General features: G+C 46.1%; 2 protein-coding genes across 4 annotated transcripts in view; one reads left to right on the top strand and one right to left on the bottom strand.

The window, feature by feature from the left end:
- The window catches only part of SAPCD1 (suppressor APC domain containing 1), a 28,858-nt gene extending 9,891 nt beyond the window's left edge, over positions 1-18,967 (top strand). Inside the window, exons 2-6 of the mRNA XM_063123503.1 lie at positions 8,381-8,517; positions 14,833-14,970; positions 15,774-15,875; positions 17,092-17,202; positions 18,682-18,967. Coding sequence (XP_062979573.1) covers positions 8,381-8,517; positions 14,833-14,970; positions 15,774-15,875; positions 17,092-17,202; positions 18,682-18,804 — 611 coding nt within the window. The 3' untranslated portion in view covers positions 18,805-18,967. The remainder of the gene's footprint in view (positions 1-8,380; positions 8,518-14,832; positions 14,971-15,773; positions 15,876-17,091; positions 17,203-18,681) is intronic.
- Positions 18,968-21,245: 2,278 nt separating this feature from the next.
- VWA7 (von Willebrand factor A domain containing 7) overlaps positions 21,246-25,978 on the bottom strand; it is a 41,205-nt gene continuing 36,472 nt past the window's right edge. For all 3 annotated transcript variants that reach the window (XM_063122316.1, XM_063122317.1, XM_063122315.1), the window contains one exon: positions 21,246-24,497. In XM_063122316.1, coding sequence (XP_062978386.1) covers positions 24,006-24,497 — 492 coding nt within the window. In that variant the 3' untranslated portion in view covers positions 21,246-24,005. The remainder of the gene's footprint in view (positions 24,498-25,978) is intronic.

Below are 25,978 nucleotides of genomic sequence, written 5' to 3'. Positions count from 1 at the left end.
TGGGCTGATGGGAGTTGCAGTCCAACAACATCTGGAGGGCCACATGTTCCCCACTCTTGCCCTATTTGGTCACAAGTCTGTGTAGTTGAAGGCCAGGCACCCTGGCACCCTCCAAATGTGTTGGACTACAGCTCCCATCATCCCCAGCAACATGGCCAATGGAAAGGGGTTGTGGGCGTCGTAGTCCAATACATCTGGAGGGCACCAGTTGCCTACCCTGGTCTAGTCCAATATTGTTTTCCTCCTCTTGGATACCTCCAGGAAATCTGGAAACAAGACTCAAAGGCAATACCCTTCCACTACTGCTGTTCCCCCAGCAACTGAGACTCAGTGGTATGAACATGAAGGCTCTATATCGCTTCATGACTATTATTATTATTATTGATTTGATTTATATCCTGCCATTACATCAAAAAATGGCATTCATGGCGGCTAACACTAAAATACAGATGAAAGAGAGAGAGAGCGCCTTCTCCCCTACTAACCTGCCCGGTCACCCGAGGGCATGCTCCCGGTGGCTCCACATAAACCAGTCCTCTGATTGGAGTCCACCAGGGGAAGAGCCTTCAGTGTGGTGGCCCCCCTCCTATGGAATTCCCTGCCTCTGGAGGTCAGGCAGGCGCCAACTTTGTATTCCTTTCGGTGCCTCCTGAAAACGTCATTGTTCCAGGAAGCCTTTCCTTAATGACCAGCCACGGTTCACCTTTCATTTTGCTTCTTTTAAGAATTATTTTAAGGTGTTTTATTCTGTTTTTATTGTATTTTATCTTGCACACCACTCCAAAATTTTGAATGGGGAGCGGTATATAAATATTGTAAATAAATAAATAATTAAATAAAATCTTAATTAAAACCTAAAAGCAAATACATTATAAACACTATTTAAAATGCAATAATAAAAGAAATCAGCAGCACCCAACCAATTACAACCCACTTCAGCTGGAGGCCAGTTTACCTGCCAAAGGCCCTGGCTGAATAAAACCATCATTATGTGCCAGTGGAAGGACAAGTGAGTGGTGGGCCAACCTAGCCTCCTTCCTCAGGGTGGTCTAGACTCCTGAGAGCGGCCACTGAGAAGGCCTTCTCTTGCATCCCCACCACACATGCCAGTGAAGATGGGGGGACTTAGAAAAGGGCCTTTCCTGAAAAACTAAAAACTCAAGCAGCCTTGTATGGGAGAAGGCAGCCTTTTAGGCAGCCGTTGATAGAGGCGCAGCAGGACTCTACTCCTGCAGGCCCGTCAACAGAATTATTGGGGTGGGGGAGAAGTAGGGTTGCCAATTGGTTAGGACAAAAAAAAAACACCCTAGAATAGTTTGGTCTACAGATCTAAACATGATCACACCTGCTAATGCCTGCCAATCAAACTGCCTTTAAAAGGGCAATTTGCACAGACCAGATCGAAAGGTGGGGAGGGGGCTGTTGTGCTCAGAAGGATGTGACTCTTAGAAATAAGACTCTGGATTCAGACTCAGACATGATGTTTTACTTTATATTTCTTTTCTTATACACACCAAAAGCAGACTCCTATATTCTTCTTTCCAGAGCCCCCACCAGTTACCTTGCAAACTCTATGATGATTAACCCAAGGCATTCTGAAATCCTGGTCTGGATCACGGAATGGATATACCACAAATATTACATGGCCAAGAGGCCTAGCCCATCAGGCTTGTACAGAAGGGCATGTAGAGTAGGGTGACCATATGAAAAGGAGGACAGGGCTCCTGTACCTTTAAAAGTTGCATAGAAAAGGGAAATTCATATATGGAGAACCTGGTGAAATTCCCTCTTCATCACAACAGTTAAAGCTGCAGGAGTTTTACTAGAGTGACCAGATTTAAAAGAGGGCAGGGCACCTACAGCTTTAACTGTTGTGATGAAGAGGAAATTTCCCCAGGTTCCCCGTATATACAAATTACACCTGCTGAAATTCCATTTGTTATGCAACTGTTAAAGATACAGGAGCCCTGTCCTCCTTTTCATATGGTCACCCTAATGTAGAGTCCTTACCTTTGAGCTTGGTAATTGCAACTTTGAATTTAACTGTAGAGTGGCGGTTCCCCCACTCCAAGATGGAGCTTTACTTTGCCTCAGCCACAACTTCCACCATCCCCAGCCATTGGCCCTGCTACGTGGGCTGATAGAAGTGGGTCCAACAGTCTGGAGGGCCACAGGTTCCCCACCCTTGTTTTTTTCATCAGGTATGGGGAACCTTTTTCAGCCCAAGGGCAAAGTTGGCTCAGGGGAAATACATTGGAGGGCCGCGTGCCAGCAGTGGCTGAGGCCACATCTACTGCTGGTATGTGGCCCCTATCATCATCATCATCACATTTCTGTACTGACTCATAGCCCAGGCTCTCTGGGCAGTTTATAGAGATTTAAAAACATTAAAATACAGTAGGGTGACCAACTGTCAGGATTTCCCCGGATTTGTCCTGGTTTTTGTTCTTTCCATAGTGTCAGGGGGGATTTTCTATAATTTTCAGTAATGTCCTGGAATGACACACCTTCCCCTTTAAGGCTGCCATTAGCATGGCAGGAGGGAATGACATGCTTTCTTGAGGCACATCATTCCCCCACCCCGAGCTCCAATTGAGGTCTTAAAGGGGAAAGTGGGTCATTCGTGGACATTATAGAAAAGGCCCCAATTGGAGTGGATGGTGGTGGTGCAGAAGGAAATCCTTTCCCCTCCTCCACTCCAATCGGGTTCTTTACGGTGGCGGGGGAATAACGTACTTTCTGCAGGACTCAGAAAGCTGCTTCCCCACACACACACTAGGTGTCCTCTTTTTTGGTTTCCCAAATATGGTCACCCTAAAATACAGTATACAAAGTTGATTGCCCAGCATTGGGCAAAAGGCGGGATACAAATGAAGAAAATAATAATAATTGTCCACACACCATTCTCTCTCTCTCTCTCTCTCTCTCACTCACTCACACACACACACCCCAGACCACATACTTTCCTCCCTCTTGAAAATGCCCTCTTGTGTTTTTAAAAACCTGATTGCCAGAGGGGAGGGTGATTCCCCCCCCCCCAGCTTTGGGAAGGATAGGACTAGCCCTTTCCTCCCCAGCAGAGACCCCCACCCCCCGTTTCAATTAGGTTTTTAAATAGCCACCACTGGGGCCAGAAAGTGTATCAGGGGAGGAGGAGCAGAGAAAATCTCTTACCTATGATCAGCTGCTGACCAGAGATAAGAGCTTCCCAGGCGGGGCCTGGGGGCGAAGTTGGCAGGCTGGATTGGGACATCCCTTCCCCCATGGGCCAGAGTTTCCCCGTCCTTGCTTTTCGTGGTAATGCTCTAGCCAATGTTAGGACCAATCCAGTGCACACAGCACTTTTGTATTAAAGTCCAATTCACTTTCACTTTGGCAAATGACACTTTTAGCTCCATCACACCGGGGGGAAACACGCTCCCTACCGTCGCGTCTCTGCCCGTGTTTTTGTTCCTCAGTTACTTCCTCTTTCAAAAGAGGAAGTACACAATGAGCACGAGGCCCATTCAGTCCGCTGTTCTAATGGTGTTACTTCTCCTGCACACCGCAGGAGAGAGCAGCAATTCCATGTTTTAAAAAAATCGGACTTAAAGAGGGTCTTTTTGTCGCGAAAGGAAGGTCGGAAGGGGCGCGGGAGGCAGACAACGTCATGTGAGGGACCTGAGCAAACTCTGTGAGTGCCCAGTAATGAGCATGCAATAAAACACTCGTCAGATGGAGCTCTTCCTCTTGGCATAAGCCTGGAGGAAGGGACAGGGAGCATTTTCCTTGCATTGATGTAATCCCGGTGAGAAACCCCCAAATCCATGCCTGAATCAACTTAACTGGAGCAGGAAGAGAGAAAAGACCACAAGTCCATTCTGATGGGAGACATCAGCAGCAAGTTAGCGCTGGGGTAGTAACAGAGAGTGTTTACATTGGGAATAACAGGCTCCCATGCTGATTGACAGCTGCTATCTCAGCTGCTATTTGCAAACGGGGGAAGGGAATCTGGCTGCTGGCCGTGTTTGGCACCGAGCCACGGGCATCCCTCCATCTGCTGAGCTGGCCCGGAGCGGCTCCATTGTCTGGGCGCCTGCCAATTCAATCTGTGCCTGTCGACTGGCACCGTACATCCCGTGCAGAGTCGTTCTTGTGTATCAGATGCAATCTGGGCAGGGTTCCCTGGATTGTTCAGCTTCACTCTCTGCTGTACCGTCCTTGTACCCTGGCTGCTCCCCATAGAACTGACCAACTTGGAGACGGTCCACTGGTGCCGCTCCTCGTCAGGTTGTTTCCTGCTCTGCCTCTGGTCACAGAGGAAGGAGAGATTAAGGGCTCCATCACACCTACACTTTTGCCCTCATATTATCCCCCTTTGTTTCCAAAACTACCTTTTATTGAAAAGGAGAGAGGGAAAGGGGAGGGGAGAGAAGCTATGCAGCCCGCTGGAAAAAAGGCACACCCCTCTCTTTCGTCAGCAATACCGCCCCTTAAAAACACGCCCACAGAACATCGGATTGAAAATTATGGATGAAAATACACATTGAAGTTTGAGCGGTGTGCTTTCACATTACTGGAAGAACCAGACTTTCTGCGTGCCAAAATACGTCGCTAAGAGGGCAGGGGGAGGGGAAGAACCACAATCACAGCAGGACATGGTCAGCGTCATCTGAGTCCTTTGCATGTAATTCACTGCAACAGCAGACTATAACGCTGGTGTGATGGAGCTTAGAGACTAGGTAGGGGCGGAGGGAAGCAGGGAGCTGGGCCTCATCTACACCAAGCAGGATATTGCACTATGAAAGCAGTATATGGTATGTGTCAATGGGCCCCAACAGTTGTCAGTGCACTTCAATACCGCTATAAAGCAGTAGTGTGGCTCCTGCCTCTTATATACAGCTTTCATACTGCTTTTATAGTGCAATATCCTACTTGGTGTAGATTCGGGCCTGGAGAGAGGATTACCTCCATCTCAAATATGTATTGCAAAAACAAAAAAGGCAAAATGAGACGAACCCTGCTGGATCAGGCCAACAGTCCAACCATTCTTCAGGGCCGGTGTCAAAGGTAGGCACGATTGGACTTCTGGCAAGGGCCCCAACCCCATCAGAAGCCTCCTCACAAGAGCCCCCTGGATTATTATTATTATTATTTTATTTATATAGCACCATCAATGTACATGGTGCTGTACAGAATAAAACAGTAAATAGCAAGACCCTGCCGCATAGGCTTACATTCTAATAAAATCATAATAAAACAATAAGGAGGGGAAGAGAATGCACCAAACAGGCACGTGCTCCTCTTCTTCCCTGTTGCAATCTACTTGTTCACCTGCCCCTTTCTCCCTCTGACCTAGACAGCTGGGTCTCCGCTTGTCAAGCAAGCAGGTGGTACAATGATGAGGAAGAGGAGGTGTTTTTATTTGTGTTGTACCCCGCCTCGATCCAGAGGGAGAGGCGGGTAACAAATAGAATTATTTATTATTATTATTATTATTATTATTATTATTATTATTATTATTATTATAAGCAGCTGCTGACAATGGTGGTGAGGAAGGTGGATTCATTGAGGGAGGGGTCCACGGAGGGTATCTTGCCTAGGGTGCCCATATGGAAAGGAGGATGGGGCTCCTATATTTTTAACAGTTGTGTAGAAAAGGGAATTTTAGCAGGTGTTATTTGTATGCATGCAGCACCTGGTGAAATTCTCTCTCTATCACAATTATTAAAGCTGCAGGAGCCCCACCCTCTTTTGTATCCAGTCACTCTAGTATAGCTCCTGCAGCTTTAACTGTTGTGACGAAGAGGGAATTTCGCCAGGTGCTGCATGCATACAAATGACACCTGCTGAAATTCTCTTTTATTATTATTATTATTATTTATTTATTTATATAGCACCATCAATGTACATGGTGCTGAACAGAGTACATAGCAGTTAAAGATACAAGAGCCCTGTCCTCCTTTCCATATGGTCACTCTAAATTCTTGCCCAAGGGCCTTCAAAAACCTGGATTCCAGCATACGGGGGTCCCTGGGAAACCCCTAAGCAGGATATGAAGGCGGCACATCGCCATTGTGCATAGTAGCCATTGATAATAGCCTTCCCATTAGTGCATTTGTCAAAGCCTCTTTTAAAGCCATCCAAACACGTGGCCCTCACCACTTCTTGCGGCAGTAAGTTCTAGAAATTAATTGTGCTCTGTGTGGTTAGGAGGACTTCCCTTTGTCTGTCTTGAAACAGCTTCATTGGATGACCTTGAACTCTAGTATTATGATGAGATTTTGAATGGTGGTTGTGATGGACTTCTCTTTCTCCATGCATAATTTTATAAAACTTTCACACAGGTGGGAAATCTGTGGCCCTCCAGATGCTGTTGGAGTCCAACTCCCATTAGCCTCAGTCAGCATGACCAATGAGATGAGAGATTTTGAGATGAGACAGGAAGCAGGGCCGTTCCACCAGCCCTGCTGAAAGACAACTTAATTTTCTTTCCTCTTCCTTCCCCATCCCCTTTTCCTTGTGTGTGGTGTCTTTTTAGATTGTAAGCCTGTGGGCAGAGACTGTTTTGTTTTACTGTTTGCATGAAAGCTGCTCTGGGAGCCTTTTTAGCTGAGGAGGTGGATCAAAATAGATGAGGGATTATGGGAACTGTAGTCCAGAAACATCTGGAGGGCCACAGTTCTCCACTCATGCTCTATCATGCCTGCTCTGCCTAGAGCTTTGGTGTGGGTAGGGTGGCCAGATGTAAAGAAGAACGGGATTCCATGGCTAATCGCTGCATAGAAGCAGGAATTTCAGAAGGTGCAACTTTTCCAGCCTCTGCAGGACGAGATACCCCCGGTGACAACAATGAATAGTACAGGAGCCTTGGCAGCTCTTTTTGGCTGCTGGTCCCCCTCGATCTGGGATATCATCACAGCAAGAAGAAAGCTGGAGGATAGGATCAAGGGACCCAGACAGAAATAGGGCTGGAAGGAGACAGTAAGAGATCTGTGGGCACTTCATTTGCTTTTATGATGAGCTCCCTGCCCTCTCATTAATTCTGCCTCTAGGAAATCAGCTGGGGCAATCAATCCCACTGGACCAGAGCCAGGCCTGGCTCAGTTAATCAATGAGTCCCTGCAATTAGTGACTTCAATTAAAGTGGCCAGGATGACACAAGGTCAGAGAGAGAGAGAGAGAGAGAGAGAAATCCATGAAATTGGGGAATGAACTACATATAGTGGCAAAAATAGGGCTCGCCCTTTTTCACTGGTTCTGTTCCTTTGCCTTTAACAATAGTGGTTTGGCACATACTGGCCCCATTCGGAAGACACCTTAACCCACAGCTTTAACCATGGCGAATAAAGCAAAAGGCCTTATTCACCGTGGTTAAAGCCATGGTTTAAGGCGTCTTCTGAACACGGCCTGGCTTTCTGGCTTAACCACCATCGTTAAAGCCATAGTTTAAGGTATTTTCTGAACTTAGGGCCGGTGGATCTTAGTAGACTTAGTAGTGTAGCAGTTCACTTTAACTATGGTGACCATATGAAAAGGAGGACAGGGCTCCTGTATCTTTAACAGGAATGTAGAAAAGGGAATTTCAGCAAGTGTCAATTGAAGAGGGTGAACTTCCCTCTTCATCACAACAGTTAAAGCTACACTAGCTATAGTAGAGTGGCCAGATACAAGAGAGGGCAGGGCTTCTGCAGCTTTAACTGTTGTGATGACAGAGAATTTCACCTTCTTCAATTGACACCTGCTGCAATTCCCCTTTCTACATTCCTGTTAAAGATACAGGAGCCCTGTCCTCCTTTTCATATGGTCACCCTAACTTTAACCCCATTTCAAGAAAAGGATCACTGATCCTCAGTGAGCATTTATTGCCCTCATTCACACATAACGCTAAGCCATGGTGTGGATTGTTGAAATCTGACTTGTTGTGTCTAAACCCATCCCTGCAAACAAACCATTGTTTGTTAACCAGCTCCAATCTGCAAACAGAAGCCATGGTTAGCTGTTAGCTTATGAAGCCTGCCTTGCTTAAACCGTGGTTTGTTGTGATACCTATATCCAGGACCGTGGCTTTTTTGTCCTGCTGTCTATTCTAAAACAGAGGGGCCCTGCAAGAACAGTCTGAAAACAAAAACCGCTCTGAAGGTTGGGAAAATTGGCAGGAGAGAAACAAACGAGAAACAGGAAAACCAAGCAGTGGTTTGTTTGCTCACCTGTGAGACCATTCATGGCTAAAGCAACAACCAATGGCTAACCTAAAATGTTATGTGCAAACGCAGCCAATGAAAATCAAATGTATGTAGGTATATTTTTTTTAAAAAAATTAACAAATTACTTTTTTTTTACTAAACAATATACTAAATGGAAGTCATTATCTAATCGCCCTTTTCGTTTCTTTCACCAGGCGAATCGGATGGGAAAGGAGTCACTCGATCCCGTAGCATCAACAGCTCCCTGTGCCAAGCTGGGCGACGCAGGAGCATCCGAATCCCAAAGGAGCCGCGCAGGCACACCATTTCCAATGCCATGGAATACGACATGGTGAGTGAGGGGCTCCGGGAAACGGCTCTACATGCAGGGCTGGGCAGAGGGGGGGGGGCAGTGGGGCCAGTTGGCACGGGCCTATGATTTTGAGGGGGCTACTCCGAGTCCCCCTGGGCAAAGTTGCTGGATTTTTCTCTTGTTGATGATGAATTTGCCCAAAGAAAAGCATGTAAAGTATTTCTGAATGTGAAGAAGTGATGTCTTATATACATCTTGAATACAAGTGCTTGCCATTTCCTTTTTTATAAATCGTTCTAGTTTATATGTATTTAGAACTGATTACAAAATACTTAATGAGCTGTTTGAAATGGGGCCTACATTTCCCATCTGGCCCGGGCCTATTACCAGCTTTGCCCGGCCCTGTCTACCATGCTAACATAGGGTGACCATATGACCGGATTTGCCCGGATTTGTCCAGGTTTTTGACGGCAAATCCGGGAGGAGGAGGGGAAATCCGGATATTTTTTTTCAAAGAACAGCTCTAATGGGAATTAACAAAAATGCTTATAACTCTGTCATTTTTTAAGATAAAGACATGAAACTTGGCACCATGGTAGCTCTTAGGAAGGGCTTTAGTCATACCAAATTTGAAACAGATCTGTTCATCCATTGATTTTTTAGGATTTTTTTTAAAAATGAGGTTTTAAAATTATTATTTTAAAAACTGTCATTTTTAAAGATAAAGAGATGAAACTTTATACCATGATAGGATTTAGGTAGAGCTTTATCCACACCAAATTGGAAACAGATCCGTTCATCCATTGATTTTTTAGGAATTTTTTTAAAAAAGAGGTTTTATAATTATTATTTTAAAAACTGTCATTTTTAAAGATAAAGAGCTGAAAGTTGGCACCATGATAGCTTTTAGGTAGAGCTTTAGCCATACCAAATTTGAAACATCTGGGGCCAGTAGCAAACCCTGTTAACAACAACAGCAGCTTGCAATGAGTGAAGATACAGTCAGAAAAGATATTTGAGGGAAGGGGAGAATGTAACGTAGAGAGTATAGCAAAAGCTTCAAAGTACAGCAAAACCTACAAAAGTAGGAGTGAGTAAAGTTAATTTCAGATACATTGAATCTCTCACTTGTTCTTTATTTCAGTGATTTTAACATTAAGATGTTATGTAGAACAGATTTGTCTTAAATGTGTGCTGTAAAATCAGACATGTGGCCAAGGCTACGTTCAGGTGGGCACGCCCCCTTGGTACTGGACACACCCCCTTGGGGCCGACCATGTTGTCCTCCTTTTTGGTTTCCAAAATATGGTCACCCTAAACATGGTAGCTAAGCTACCTGTTCAGCCAGGGACTCCCTGCTTTGTTAGAAATGGGAGGTTTGGGGTTTTTTTAATCTTAGATTTTGGTAGTGGGAATCTTAGGGTGCTTTCAGATAGAGAGCTCCTAGCGCCACCAATCAAAAGGCATTGTGTGGCTCTTTCCTCTTTCCCTCTTTAATGGATCTTTTGTAGTAAGAAAAAAAAAATGAAGAATTATTGAGGAAACCCAGGCAGCTTATAAACAAAATATGTCTGGACACACACATGATGTAAAATCCTGTGAGTGTGGCAGGGCGCTTGCAGGAATAAAAGCCATACAAATCAATTTTGTTAATTAATTCAGAATCCACCACCTCAGGCTATAATTGTCCTTTGAAGGTGCTCTGTTTAAGGCTATGTTGTCTAGGCCACGGGACGTAAGCAGGTTCTAATCGTGGGCCTGGCTTTCAGTCCAAGGAGCCTCAAGAATTGTTGTTCTGTGGGGTGGGAGATCATGGTATCCGATTCTAGAAAACCCTCAGAGAATTATGACTGCCAGCATTCCGCCTCAGAAGATTATGAGAGGGAAACCCAGGTGAGAGCTAAGAATATAAGAAAAGCTGAGCCAGCTCAGACAAAAGGCCCATCTCATGCAGCATCCTGTTTCCCACAGGGGCCAACCAGATGCCTCCATGGGCAGCCCACAAGCAGGATATAAGGGCGATAGCTCTCTCCTGCTGTTTTCTCCCCAGCAATTGGTAGTCAGAAGCATACTGCCTCTGATACTGGAGTCCCCAGTTAGCCTTCAGGGGCCCATCTAGACGGAGTTGGGTTCTGAAGCACTTTCTGGCTATATCTGAGAGCTGGTGTGGTGTAGTGGCTAGAGTGCTGGACTGGGGGTTGGGAGAGCCGGGTTCTAGTCCCCACTCGGCCATGGAAGCTCACTGAGTAGCTTTGGGCCAGTCACAAACTCTCAGCCCAACCTACCTCACAGGAAGCCAGATTCCGGCTGGACATCAGGAAAAAATTCCTGACTGTTAGAGCAGTACAACAATGGAACCAGTTACCTAGGGAGGTTGTGGGCTTCTCCCATTCAAGAGGCAGCTGGACAACCATCTGTCAGGTATGCTTTAGGGTGGATTCCTGCTTTTTGCAGGGGGTTGGACTGGATGGCCTTATAGGCCCCTTCCAACTCTAATAGTCTATGATTCTATGGGGATAAAATGGAGAGGAAGAGGATTATGTACACCACCTTGGATTCCTTGGAGGTAAAAAGGCAGGATATAAATGATGATGGTGATGATGGATGATAATGATAATAATAAAATCTCTGTATTTGTATTAAATGAGTCTGTCTCCAGCGAGGGCTAGCTGGCTCAAAAGATACCAGAACTGAGGTGACAAGCCCTTCCCTCATCCAAAGGCCTTAATCCCATGGCAACGCAGTCACTCTGCTCACCTCTCCCTGTTCCCCAAACTCATTCGGCCAGCCGGAAAGGCTGGGATTATGGCTGCCATTGTCCAAGGCAACTGAGGCTTTAAAGCATTTCCCAGCATGCATTGGGAAGTGCTGAGTTCAGCAAATTGGGGCAAACTGGGACGGGTGGGGTGGGGAGTTTCTGAACACTGCTGGTTTACCCCAAGCCAGGGGAGGGATCCTTCTGGGGCGGGGAGGCAAGCAGAGGAAAAGGCTGAGAAGAAAGACAGTGAGGGGTTAGGGGGGAAGCAGTCAGTGTGAACTGGTTTGAAGGAAGAGCGTGAATGTGGAAGGCTAGCAGGGAGGAGGTGAAAGAGTGCGGATGGTGGTAGCGGAAGTGCTTGTCCGGACGAAAAAGGGAGCAGTGTGTAAAGGCGTAAGTGACTGAGGAGAGGCGTGTGTCAGCCAGAAGCGAGTGGGAAGCTGAAGTGGGGACAGAGTGGAAGGGGGAGGCCACTGCAAAGGAGGGGTTGTTGGGGGGCGCCGGTGGTGGGGTTTGTGAAGGGTTGTGGCAGGAAACCGCAGGAAATGGGGCTAGCAGCAAAGAGAGTTGGGTAAGGCGGAGGGAGGGCTCTGAAAGACTCTGAGGAAGAATGGGGGATTTATTTGTTTTTATGTTCTGTCGAATTAAGATTGTATTTTTATTCGGTCTAGCTGCCTGGAGTGCCATTTTCTTGGCCTAAAGGGCGAGATAATTAAGAAATAAACCAGGCTAGTTTCGAAGGAATTAGGGCTGTGGGTGTGTGGTGCTACGACAGCGTCAGGCCCAGGGGAGCAGGTACGGCGTTGTTCTCTGGAGGCGGAGTGGACGGGGAGTGGACGAACCGTGAGGGTGGCCAGGAAAGAGTTAATCGTCAAGGCGAGGTAGCTGCCTCCAAATACTTTTCCGCTCCTGACCCGGGGGTGAGCTAAGGGGACCTCCCTGCCCTGCTAGAATGCCAGGGTGGCCGCCGTCCCTCCTGCTCTGGGCGCTGCTGCCTTCCTGCCAGCACAGCGCCACGATGGCGGTTCAAAGAGGCTACACCATCCTCATCGTCCCACTGGGCACGGCCCTCAGCAGTCTGGAGGCACTGCAGTTCTTCTTCTGGGTGAGTGATCATGGCACCAGGCATCTGGGATCACAAAACACACACACACACACACACACACACACACACACACACACACCAACACCATCCTCGCTCTGACCTTCCTAGACGTTACCCCATGCCCAGAAATCCAGTGTTTAAACTCTAAAATGAAAGATGCATGAGCCATGAAATCCTACATATTTATTTATTTATTTATTTATTTATTTATTTAAAACATTTATACCCCGCCCTATACCAACAAGATCTCAGGGCGGCGTACAAATGAGGAAATGCCTTCCTCCATATGAACTTCCTCATCAATGAGCATCTGCTGGAGGGATCCTGACACGTGTTCTGCCCATGCCCAATGCATATGCATTTGCTGTCGGTAGCAAGGGCTTTTCCGTTGTGGCACCTTGTCTTTGGAACTCCCTCCCCATCCATTTCTGTCTCCCCATACCTTCTGGAGATAAACTGACACTTCTATCCCTCCTTTTTTTTTGGTAGCGTATTTAAGAGCTGATTTCTTTGCTGTCCTGCTGGGTTATTATGATGCTGTTGCAAAGTGATGTTTTGTTGTATAGTGCTCTGTTTTTATTGCAATCTGGGGCTTATAGATTTTCTTGAATTTGCAGATTGTCTTGCGTACTAATATTAGTCCTGGTGTTATTTTATATTACAATGAACCTTATATTTAAATAAAATACTCTTCAGCCTTTACTGCACCCAGCACAGATTACTAGCCCTTACCTTAAAGCCCTCGATGAGTTTGCCCTTTCCCTTTCTTTCTGCCTTTGATTCAAACTCTTCCAAATCCTGCTGCCTGCAAAATCATGTTTCCTTTCTTTCTTGCTGCTCCCGATGCCCGTAACTCCCATCCAGCAACGGTAGAGCACCAGCCCTCTCTTCCTTCCAAACACCCCTCCATGCCACATTTTCTTTTCTTTCTTTCCTTTTTGATGAAGCCTCGACACCAAACTGCTGCCTAAGCACATCTAAATCACCATCTACTCCTGCTCATTCTTGTCTCTCTCCCATCCCCACCTCTCTCTCTCTCTCCCCCTACTGTCAAAATTTTGACTGTAAGCTCTTTAGGATGAGTTCAGATTTCTATGAATGTGTTCAGTTTTCTATGACTCCAACCTACAGGTTCTGCAGCAGATCACCTTTTCCCGAGTCGCACAGATTCCACGGATATTTGGACCAGATTTTTTTTTACTTTCCAGAATTTTATACAAACTTAGTCTTAGAAAAGTACGAAAAAAGGAGGCTAAGGGGAGTCATGATTGAGATGTACGAAGTTATGCATGCATGTGGATAGGGAGACATTTCTCTCTCTCTCTCTCTCAAAATACTAGAACTCAAAATACTTCATTCCATGAAGCTGATTGGTGGGAGATCCAGAACAAATAAAAGGAAGGACTTTTACACACAGCGCACAGTTAAATTATGGAACTTGCTAGCACAAGATGTAGTGCTGTCCACCAATTTGGGTGGCTTTAAAAGGGGGTTGGATAAATTCCTGGAGGCAAAGGCTATCATGGTTATGTGCTAACTCCAGTATCCCAGGCAATAAGCTTGTGTGCACCACTTGCTGGGGAACATGGGTGGGAGGGTGCTATTGCACCATGTCCTGCTTTGTTGGTCCCTGGTTGCCCCCTGTATGAACAGAGTGCTGGACTAGATGGACCCTTGGTCTGATCCAGCAAGGCTCTTCTTATGTTCTTTACATAAAATTATAAAAACACCAGCTGAAAATGCACATTTCCCCCATAGGCTAAAACATGAAAATGTGCATTTGGGGGTGGGGGGTGAGCACATTTTCGCAAGTGTGCCTTTCCACAAATCTGAATTTGTGCAAATTCGGGAGATCTGAAAAAATTCAGTTCCAGAACTGTCCTTGTTTAAAATGGATACTGTTTTACACGGTTGTTTTTATATTTTGTATACTTCTTAATGTTCACTATTTTAACTTTTGTAAACCGCCCAGAGAGCTTCGGCTATGGGGCGGTATGTAAATAGAATAAATAAATAAATAAATAAATAAATAAATAAATAAAATTCCGTCATTGAGTGGGTGATGGAACGAAAGGCACTTGGCAATCCATAAAATGCAGAAAGAAAAGTGTCTTAGCCCTGTTACCTAAGATCCTTGGAAGGACCGAACTTGGAGCTTTCGACGTACAATGCACGTGTTCTGCCCCCTCGAGCTGCAGCTGTCCTCTTCTTCCATCCACAAAAGCTTATGCCAGCCTTCCCCACTGGGTGCCCGCCAGATGTTTTGCATTACAACTCCCAGTATGGCAGACTGTGGCCATGCTGTCTAGAGCTGATACGAACTGTGGGCTGAAACATCTGGAGGGCCCTCGTTTAGGAAAGGCTGGCTAGTGCCACCGTAAATGGTCCCCAAGACTTTGTCTTGTTTTTCCTCTTCTGAAGCCGTCTCAGCTTCCCCGCCCCACCCCGTAAACAACAATCTGGAATCCTGTTTCTCTTCTCTGACTTGCAGCTGAAGCGGATGCAGGAATTGGAGCGGCAACGGGACGCCTTGCTGCAAGGGTTGGAAATGGTCGACCGGGTGCGCGATTGGTTTCAGCGCCACCTGCTGGAAGCCCAGAGGCGCCAGAAGCGCATGGGAGCAGAGGCAGTAAGTACTCCCAGTCTTGAAGGTGCTCCCAGGCGGAGGAGCCCTAGCGCCGCCAGGCAGAAGCCACTGTGCAGCTTGTAGGGGGGGAAAAAATTGTGTTAAGAAAAATCAGGAAAGGCTTGGGCTGGCAAATGGAAGACGACAATGTCTGGAACGCCTGTAAAATTCCCCGAATGAGACAGGGAAGTTGAATGATAAAGGGCTTGTCTTGGAGCTGCCAAAGACTGGAGAAGCTGTGGGTGTGCGCGTGGGTGTAATGGATATTCCATAGTAGGTAAAAAGGAGCAGGAGGCCGGCTCAGGATATAGAACTCCATCACACCAGCGATTCATCGCACACTCGCCATTCCTGGCATATGGATTTGCAGTGTGGTGCTCACATGACATGGTCCTTGTCCTGCACTCATCTCCCCACCCACACCCACCCCGGTTGCATTTTATTTTGGTGTGGGGGAAAGTCTGGATTATTTTCCCCTCTCGCTTTTTTATTTCAGTTATGTGTACTTCGTGTAACTGACTAAATCCGCACAGTTTCACATAGAGAGTAAAGCACGGATGAGCAACTTGAGGCCTGCCAGAAGTTGTTGGACTGCAGCACCCAACAGCCCTAGTCGGCATAACTAATAGTGCGGCATGATAGGTGTTGCAGTGCCGTAACATCTGGAGGACCACAAGTTGCCCATCCTTGGAGTAAAGGGCTGTATATGAAATGCAAAACTCCTCTCCCCCCCTTCTAATTTTAGATTGGCTACAATTGGATTTTCCGTACTGAATTGAGTTTGTTTGTTTGTTGCACGATTGCAGAGCTATTTCCCAGATCCTTATGCCAACCAGAGCTGCCTGCTGCTGGCCAAGATCCAGGAAGTGAATCTGTGCTTGAAAAATCTGCTCACCTCTCCCGGAAAGGTCAGGAGGACTGAGGGGAATGGGGACTGGAGGTCTGTGACCGAGGCAAGCCAAAAATGACTGTTGCCTTGTGGGGGAAGATTTTTAAAATTACCATTTAGGGGAAGCAGAAAGGGAAGCAGACAGATTAGGTTCAACACCCCTGCGCCACTGGCACTAATAAAGGCTTTCTTCCCAATGCAAATGGCAACTTTCGTAGGAGACTACTTTCATTGGGTCCACAGCGAGAGGGCAACAAGGATGATCAAGAGTCTGGGGGGAAAAACCTATGAGGAGAGACTGAATGAACTGGGCATGTTTAGCCTTGAGAAGAGAAGGCTGAGGGGAGACATGGTAGCACTCTTCAAGGACTTGAAAGGTTGTCACACAGAGGAGGGCCAGGATCTCTTCTTGATCCTCCCAGAGTGCAGGACACGGAATCACGGGCTCAAGTCACAGGAAGCCAGATTCCTGCTGGACATCAGGAAAATCCTCCTGACTGTTAGAGCAGTACGACAATAGAAACTGTTACCTAGGGAGGTTGTGGGCTCTCCCACACTAGAGGCCTTCAAGAGGCAGCTGGACAACCATCTGTCAGGGATGCTTTAGGGTGGATTCCTGCATTGAGCAGGGCGATAGACTCCATTGCCTTATAGGTCCCTTCCAACTCTACTATTCTATGAAAGGGTTAAACTCCCCTCTTCCCCAGAGGTCCTGAGATAGCAGCCCATGGCTGCTATTTACATTACACAAAACATGCCTCTTAAGTGCTTTCACGCAGTTAATGTCCTGTCTAGTTTGGCCCCAAATGCCATGGGTCTGCATAGAATTCTGTGCACCTATTGCCAATCTTAGCTTGCTCCTGATTTTGAGAGGAGGGGGGTGGGGGGGATAAGCATTGTATGTTATCAAGCACGTGCAAGTATGAAATTCGAATAGGAGTCATTTTGATGTTCTATCAAATGCATGGAAGTGGCAAGGGTGGGTGAAATCTCACACACCCATTGCCTGTTTGTACAGTTTTGTGACTATATGACCTGAAGTTCTACTTGAGTTGCTCTTTCATTGTCCCTTCGCTCCTCCTGGACCTTCCCCCCCCCCCCCAAACATACCTTGCCTGCCTATTGGACATTGCAAAGCCCCTGGCGGAAGAGCGATGCTTAGAGCTAAATAAAACTGGTGATGGGGTGGAGGGGAGTCACGCTCACAGAGTTACGTAGGTTTTCCTCTTCTTCAGTCTGAAGTTCCACCGGGTGGTTTTGGGGTCCCTGTTTATTCATCAGGAAAGAAGGAGTTTCAACAGCAAGCAGTCACTGTCCTCAAAGAACAGAACCACCTGCTGATCAAGGTAAAGGAAAAATAAACCCACAAACTGGTCCTCTGTGTGTGTGTGTGTGTGTGTACACACACACACTCACAAAGGTTGACTTACCTAATTTCACATTTTCGAACCAATGCATGAACTCAGCTTGCCTTTGAAATTCGCAGTTCTCCGAATTTTGCTGTGGAGTTCTCCAATAAAAAAATATGTATACAAAATGTGTGTATTGGTGAAAATAACATTTAAAAATGCACTATATTCAGGAAATTGCTTGCAGAAAATGTGTGTGTTGGGCAAAATTGCGTACACAAATACATATTAATAGAAATGTTCACAAGTGTGTATGAATTTTCATGCAAACTGTAAAACAAAGGTTCTCTACAAATCGAAGTTTGCAAAAATGAGAAAACCAAAGGTTGGTCCTGCAGTAGTGGAACCCATGGTGGCCTCAGGTTTGTCCCTGGTTAAGCTCCTCAGGGCATAGATTTTGGACACCATTAAAGGGTGCCCACCTTACCCCTGAAACTCTGCCCACGTATACCCCTTTAATGCTTTTAAGTTCAGTAATGAAGACTTTATGATCTGGCAGTAATCAAAATAATATAATAACAGCTGCTATGGGGGGGGGGGTAAGTGGTTTTTTAAAAATCTAGATTATTTTTCAGAGAGAGAGAGAGAGTAGCATTTCCCTACAATCTAGAACAGGGGCAGGCAGAAGGTAGATCAGAATCTACTGGTAGGTCTTTAGGTGATTTGCAGCAGATCACCCTGAATTTCTGACTCCCAGGGTTTTTTTAAAAATAGCAAGTAAAATTGAATTTTAAAAATATATAACTTCTGCCATGGCTTCTGGTATAAGCTTTGCTGTCCATTACCTGTAAAATATTAATATATAACTGTTGCTTTTGGCGAACTCTACTGGAATCCCTGATCTATAATAATTCAAGATGTAGATGTGTGTTTGTATATACAGTGTATGGCTTATTGGGTGCAATAGATAACTGTCCCCACCCCCATTAATTTGAACCTGGACTTTGGAGTTAGCAGAGCCCAAAACCTGCCCACACCTGACCTAGAAAGCCCATTTTCATAAGTAGGAGCGGCTGTGGGTCAATGGTAGAGCACCTGCTTTGCATGTGTGAGGTCCAAGGTCCAGTCTCTGGCATCTCCAGGTAGGGTTAGAAACATCCCTGTCTGAAACACTTGAGAGCCCCTGCCAGTCAGTGTCAACAATACTGGGCTAGATGGAGCGATGGACTGACTCCGTATAAGGCAGCTTACAATGTTCCTAGATTATTAGTGCGTATTTTATCACACATCTAATTTCTGATGTTTCCCCCCAGAATTCAATCTTCACCCTAGTGGTGTAAGACAGGGCTAGCTCTAGATGCTTTGGGGGACACTCAAGTAAGCTCAGTATGAAAGGTTGGCACAAGAAAATGGAGGAGGGGGCACCGGTGGAAGAATGGTTATGTTAACATAATCCTTTGTCTGTCCGGCTAACAGGAAGTGTCTGAAAAAAGCGACCGCATTGCCCAGCTGGAGCAAGAGAAAGCAGCTCTTTCCAAGCAACTTAAAGAGAGCCGGGGTTACCGACTGCCCAGCCATAAGGAGTCCACCTTTATCTGACCGTCAAGGTTCGGTTGACGATGAACATGGTGACATCACTTTCTTCTCTATCCACAATGCCTGTGACATCGCTTCCTTCTCTGAGCCCAAGACAAATGACCATCTTTCTGGTCAGGGAGGTTACTGTTGTCTTCTCTTTTATGCCATTACATCTGCCTCTGGCAGCAATACCGCCCCCACCCCCCACCCCAATGATGTGACTGCAGTACCTTCAATTCTTCAATGGAACGTATTAAGCCACCTATTGGGAAAGTGATACCTATGTGCATATTTCCCTTCAATTTGCATAATTGCACATTTTGTTTGGGAGATACTTTGAGATGGGGAATTATTGTTAGCATTGAGATCTATGGAAAAGAACAGGTGAAAGGGATCTGGTCTGTAAAGGAAAGAAGTCACAGCCATGAGACGATGAGGACAAGGCTACGAATTGTGCTGTTTCCTGACCTGACCTGCTCTGGCCAACTTGCTTCAGATGTCTCATTCCAGCTGTCAGGTTGAGAACCTTGTTTTCGTAAAACAATTTTAGGATGTTGACATTAAGGTGGCACAAATGCAGTGATGCAGAATTCCAGAACTCACAGCCCTCTTATTCACCAGTATAACTGTACTGCTGTCTGTACTGATGTCACTTCCTCCTGCCTCCTAGATGCTGAGTGATGCCACTCTTTTTCTGTTCCCGCACCAAAAAAACCAAAACCAGCAAGGCCTTCTTCTGGAGAGCGAATGGGGTCCTGCCTTGATTAACTGTATACCACTTTTAATTTACAAATACTTGGTTCTATTTCACTTCTGCATCCTACCATCAAGTCAGTGAAATAAGCTGTTGTTCTGTAGCTGCTGGAACTGAGAATAAGCGATATCTATGGCAGAGCAAGCAACAGAAACTGAGTAGCACAGGTCCATATCGAGCTCTTGTACTTAGTGGCCTAAGCTACTCTGTATTCCCTTTCTTTTAGGATGTTATTTCTGTGGACCTAAGACTAATTAAATCAACATTACACACTCGCACACAAACCCCATACCATATTACATCTTCTCTAATTCAATCTGATACCATTCTGTTACATTTCCCCTTTCATTCTTCCCTTTGAAGAGGTCATGTCCGTATTAATGGGGTAGTTCCTGTCATATTATTTTCTAGGATCCTCAGCTGATAGAACAGCAATAGCCATGAAGCCAAGAAAATAGACATACATCGGCACAATAAGAATGACATACGGACGTAAGAGCTATATTGAGCAGACCAAGGGTCTAGCTTTCTGGGCCCACGGTGGCCAAACAGATGCCCCAGTGGAAAAGCCGGCAAGCAGGATATGAACACAACAACATCCACTCACGTTCCTCGGCAACTGGTATACTGAGGCATCCAGTCTCCAGTACTGGAGGTAATATATAGCCATCATGACATGCAGCCCTTACTTCTGGTTCTTGTTGGAAACTCCCCAAAAGCAAATGAGTGTGACAAAAGCATGACAACTCTGACATCTCCGATTAAAAGACTCAGGCAGCAGATGTGATAGGAAAGACCTCTACATGGCTGGCTGGAGAGCTGCTGCCAGTCAGACTAGACAACATAGGGCTGGATGGAGAAATAGCATCGCCTAGTTTTAATCCGCTCCCAACGTTCCTATGATACAAGCAAGGAAAGACGCTTTCAAATCCTGCTTGTCTATGGGGCAAATCCCATGTCAGGCACCCATCTGTGGGTACACGTAGGTGTCACCTTTAGAGTTGTCATCAATCAGCTCATTTTATCTGCCCATTTAGTATTTTTGCCTCACATGCAGTACTGAGTATTTTGTTCAATAAACCTGGGATTTAGAACTTGAGAAGGGGAGATTATTGTTTTTCTATGACCTACACCCTGGCTCACTGGCCTTCATCCCCAACTCAATTAAACCTGCCAAGTTCAGCCCAGTGGGAAGATAATTTTTAAATCACGTGTCGGCAACCTTAGTCATCAGCTCTCACTGATGCCAGCAGCAGACCCCCAATGGCTGGCTCATGGATGGCTGTTTTTCATTGAATCCGATCCACCCCAAAAGGCTACAGCCTTGAAGAACAAAGAAAGCAACTCCCTACTCTTAAACAGTAGTCAAATGTTAACCCTACATTAGCCCTCGACCTTCCCCCCTTCAGGTCCCCTCCCTCCCCTTTAACAATCTGTATTTATTCTAAAGTTACCATATAAAGGAACTGGCTGGAATTAATGTGTGATTAAAAAAAACACAAATGTCTTTGAATGCATTGAATTATTTAAATCAACTACTCAGCTTCTGAAACTACCCCCCTCCCTGAACCAAAAACGGGGGGAAACGGAGGTGATGAGAAAGTTCCACCCAAGAGCACAACCACTAAATACTTTAGTGGTGGAGTTGTTAACAAAAAGGAAGCAAAACACCTTTTTTAAATTGCAATTGAGTTCATTGACACCAGGCTAAACAATTTTTTCAAGCTTCTTTATCCATTAAAGAAACCTCTCTATATACACATACATATACACACAAAACATTCATCTTGTACGGCAAAAACTAAACATCTGGCAATAAAAAAATAATTTGCATAAAAATAGAGAGAGATTTTGATCAGTTGGCCCAAAAATATATATGCAGATCTATGAAAATTCATAGAGCTTTTGGAAGTTTTAGATGAGAAACTTGCAAAAATTTAGAAGGATGGGTGCAGGGGCTAGGGACTTATAAGGAATGAAAAACAGTTTAAGAATGTTTTGTTTTCTGTTCAGTTGGAACTAAAGTTACAGAAAGTGCAAGAGGACAGCGGTGGGTGATAGCTGGACCCAGTATATATATATGCACATTGGTGTGTGCATATGTGTGTGTGTACGCATTGGCAGACACTTTGTATGTGCACATTTTAATGCCACCAGCATCACTGGCCTGGCTGTAATACTGTGTCAATAGTGCATGGCACCTTTTAAAAAATTCTCCATGCTTAATTTTTAAACTTGCGGAATAAATTTGAGATGTTTCTGCATTCTGTGTGGTGTATGCACCATAATTATGTACAACAAATTCCTGCCAACCCCACCACACAGACACATATGCTGGGATGTAGCTCTCCTGCACACTTGAGCCTCTAGCTGAAGCCAAAGCAAAACCAGCTTCAATTCTTGTAGGCCATTGGCAAAAGTGATGCAACAGCAGTGGGTGTTTCTAAACAAGGAGTTCATAGAGCCACCACTGAGAAGGCATTGCACAGCTATTCTGTCTTTTCTTACTTAATGGATTATCTGTGGTAAGAGAAAAGATGGAAGAAGCATTAAGAAAACACAAGATAGCTGCAAGCGGAAGGCCCCAACATCTAGACCCTGGAACATTTTTTGAACAAGGCAGGGTGCTGTCACAAAAGCTTCATCTGCAAGCAACCAGTGTCTGTGGGCTCCTTCACATGGAGCATATGTAGAGCGATCAAGATAGGTTTCTCACAGAAGTTTCCGGATCCTTTTCATGACATCACCGTCCTGCGGTGCCTCTCCCACTGGTTTTGAGGTTTATTTTGCTGAGATTTAACTTGCCAAAATAGAGTAAGAAATCTACACCGTTATCAAAAAGCTGGTCTGTTTCCTGGATAGCAGTATACTCCTGAAATGTTGCAGCGCCATCTGCTGGCTATTTAAATGGAACATATGGAACTTCCCCACCACGGGAACCGCCAAAAAAGGAGGGGAGAGGAAAGAGAGAGGCATATTTATTGTGCCCATTGTAATCCCGGAATGGCTCTGCAAGAAGAAAGCCCAGTAAGTCAGCAGGTTTTATCACTCATTTAGAGAAACGCTGTTATGACTGGAAGGGAATAAACCTCTGGTGGCAAGGTCAAAAAATAAAAGAGGTCTGTGCAGAAGCGCAAAGATTAAGGGCTGCAACAGACAAGTAGAGATTGCAGAGATCAACAGAGAGACAAACAATGAAAACAGTAGGGGCACAGACAGATAAGGGGAAAGAATGCAAGAGACGTGGATGTCAAGCTCAGAGCTTGGGACTAGTAACGCCAAGGCTAGTAATGCCATCCAGGGCATGGAACTCATAGCAGCAAGACTGTGGGTTCAGACCCCCCCCCACAAGACTCTGTGGTGCTCCCTCTTGGGAACAGTCATACCTCTGTGGTAGAGCACATGCTTGGCAGGCAGAAGCCTCCGTTTCGATCCTGCCATTTTTAAGTCATCAGGGTCAAAATGACAACAGACACACCACGGAGAGCAACAGCTTGACAAGTCAACAATACTAGGCCGCTGAGACCAATGGTCTACCTCAATAGAAGGCGACTTCATGAGTTCTATTCTCTCCATATCAAGACCAAGAAAGACTTGGAGCGTCATCAGATGAGCGTTTTAATGCACTCTCGCTACTGCCCACTTACAGATGTCCGCACGTCCTTTAGATGACGACGACATCCGCCTCTCACGCGCCTCCTGCTCCTTCCACTTGTTTTTCCATCGCAAAATAGATCCCTTTTAATCCGATTTTTTTAAACGGAATGTGCTGCCATTTCCTGCTGTGTGCAGTAAAAGCGGCACAATATAAATGGCCCCTGAATGGGCCATGTGGTCGTTGCTGCTTCCTCTTTCTCTCCCCGTGTAAAGAGTTCATCACTATTGTGGGACAGCAGCAGCAGGCCATAGCAACGGTAGGGAAACACGAAAATTCACTTGTCTGATGGAAGTTTTTGGTCTATATTTAGCTCTACTATTAAGAGCAGAGCTATACAGATCTGGTAAAGGGATGAACCCTTATCCTACGCTTCCTTCAGATTGGCCTTCTGTGAATCTCAGTGCAATATGAATCAGTGGTCCCATCATGGGATCTCATCTGCTGCTTCCACAGTAGCCGAAATTTCAGGAACTGCTCCTCTGTTCTGCATCCTCACTTTTTTGCCAGGCCTGTTCATCTGCTCCAAACCAAAGTGAAATACCACAAGAACCCAGCAGAGGGCAGCCTCTACATTGGGAACTTTCCCCACGCAGGTTGTGTAAGAATTCGGTTTCAAAAATAATTCAGAAATGCCCACCCCCCTTTGCAACCGCAAAGAGGAGCATGTGTTCTCCAAAAATGTTCTCAAATTCCCAAGCTCCAGTTTGCAAAATGCGCGCCTTTTTGAAAAAGGCACCACTTGCCCCATTCGAACGAACCGAAAAACAGGTTGCAAGCGAGAGCGAGCCACACTGAGCTTTGAAGTCAAGTTCAGAGGATTTCAGTGACCTTGAGCATGCTTCTCCCATCCCTAGTTGCAACATGGGTTATCATGAAGTCATACAGCCCTAGCCAGTCCATCGCCACCAGGGCTGTCAATGCCCACCCCCAGGCTGTGGTACCAGCTGCCGCGATACCCATTGCCTTGCCAGGAAGAGCAGACGGCGGTGCTGCCACTGCCTTGCCAGGAAGAGCGGGCGGCGGTGCTGCCACTTGGCACCGATACTTCTCCCCCAGCAGGTTGGTGACCACCAGCTCAGCCCGTGGCGAGCAACAGTCTGAGGCGTACGTGACCGACTCCGCCGGCCCATCAGCTTGGTGAGGGACCGCAGCGGCGCCATCCACCTGCACCGAGCGAACGCCAGCTTGGTCCCAGATTCGCACAGTAGCCGTCCAATGCTGGCCGTGACAAGGGGACTCTGGTGGGCCACAGGAACCACTTACAGAAGTGACATTGCAGTGTGGGTGTGAGAGGATCTGCACCTGTGGGCAAAGAGGAACAGGAATAGATTAGGATATATCCAGACGTGGAGTGAGTGGGTGGGTGGAGGCGGGGTGGTGGTGGTCAAAAATACAAGAGAACCACGGTTCACACATACTCGCCTCACCCATCCCCAAGCACCTTTGCGACAGGCTACTGGGCTTCCCCCAGAGTTGTAGTCCTCCATAATGCAGATTTAGTACACAGATTTACACTTTGATGACATCCGAGGTAATTTACAGTTATCGTATAGTGGTTACGAGTTTACTGTCAGCCACCTAGAGCAGTGGTTCCCAAAGTGGGCGGTACTGCCCCCTTGGGGGCAGTGGGATTGCGTAGGGGGGAGTTAAGAGGCAAAGGGGCAGCAGGGGGGCGCTTGAGGTGGTCTTTTCTGAGAAGCACTTCTCCAGAAGGTCTTAAAACCCAGGGACATTTTTATGGGAGAAGGTCCCAAGCCATATAGGGGAAGAATCCACACATGTATTAATACCGTTTAAGAAGAGTCCTTTTAACGGTGAATTGAAATGTTTCAAAAGCACCAAAATGCTAATGAAGAGACATACCCTGCTTGGTGTGCCATGCCACGCCGGCTGCAAAACAGAGGCGTTCGCTCTCCTTTCCCTCCCTCCCTCCCTCGGCATGCCTGCGGCGGGTGCTTCGGATTTTGAATAAATATTCAATTAATTGTTATTGTTTTTAATTGTATTGCTATCTTCCTTAGTGGGTCGTTGAAAACCGCTATTCTGAATATGATTTTTATAGTGTAGGGTAGGGGGCACTGGGCATGAGTTTGTGGAACCAAGGGGGCGGTTATCTGAAAAAGTTTGGGAACCACTGACCTAGTTTTATATAAGAACATAAGTAGAGCAATGCTGGATCAGACCAAGGGTCCATCTAGTGGCTAATCAGCTTTCGATGGAAACTCACAAGCAGGTCATGACTGCAACAGCACCACCCCACCCCTGTTCCCCAGCAACTGGTGTACATTGACATACTGCCTCTGGAGAGCCAGTGTGGTGTAGTGGCTAAAGTGTTGGACTGGGAGTCGGGAGATCTGGGTTCTAGTCCCCACTCAGCCATGGAAACTCACTGGGTGACTTTGGGCCAGTCACACACTCTCAGCCCAACCCACCTCACAGGGTTATTGTTGTGAGGATAAAATGGAGAGGAGGATTATGTACGCCGCCTTGGGTTTCTTAGAGAAAAAAAGGCAGGATATAAATGCAATAATAAATAAATTAAATAAAATACTGCCTCTGAGGCTGGAGGTAGCATAGAATCATCAGGACTAGTAGCCATTAATAGCCTTCTCCTCCAGGAATTTGTCTAACCTCCCTTTTAAAGCCATTCAAGTTGGTGGCCATCACTACGTTTTGTGGTAGCAAGTTCCATACTTTAACTATGCGCTGTACTTTTATCTGTCCTGAATCTTCCAACAATCAGCTTCAAAGGATGACCCATGAAGCCTGTATAAAACATAGGA

Source organism: Elgaria multicarinata, chromosome 3, assembly GCF_023053635.1.
Source record: "Elgaria multicarinata webbii isolate HBS135686 ecotype San Diego chromosome 3, rElgMul1.1.pri, whole genome shotgun sequence".
Taxonomy (NCBI): domain Eukaryota; kingdom Metazoa; phylum Chordata; class Lepidosauria; order Squamata; family Anguidae; genus Elgaria; species Elgaria multicarinata.
The sequence above is the reverse complement of the archived record's forward strand: the minus strand, read 5'-3'. Positions and strand labels throughout refer to the sequence as shown.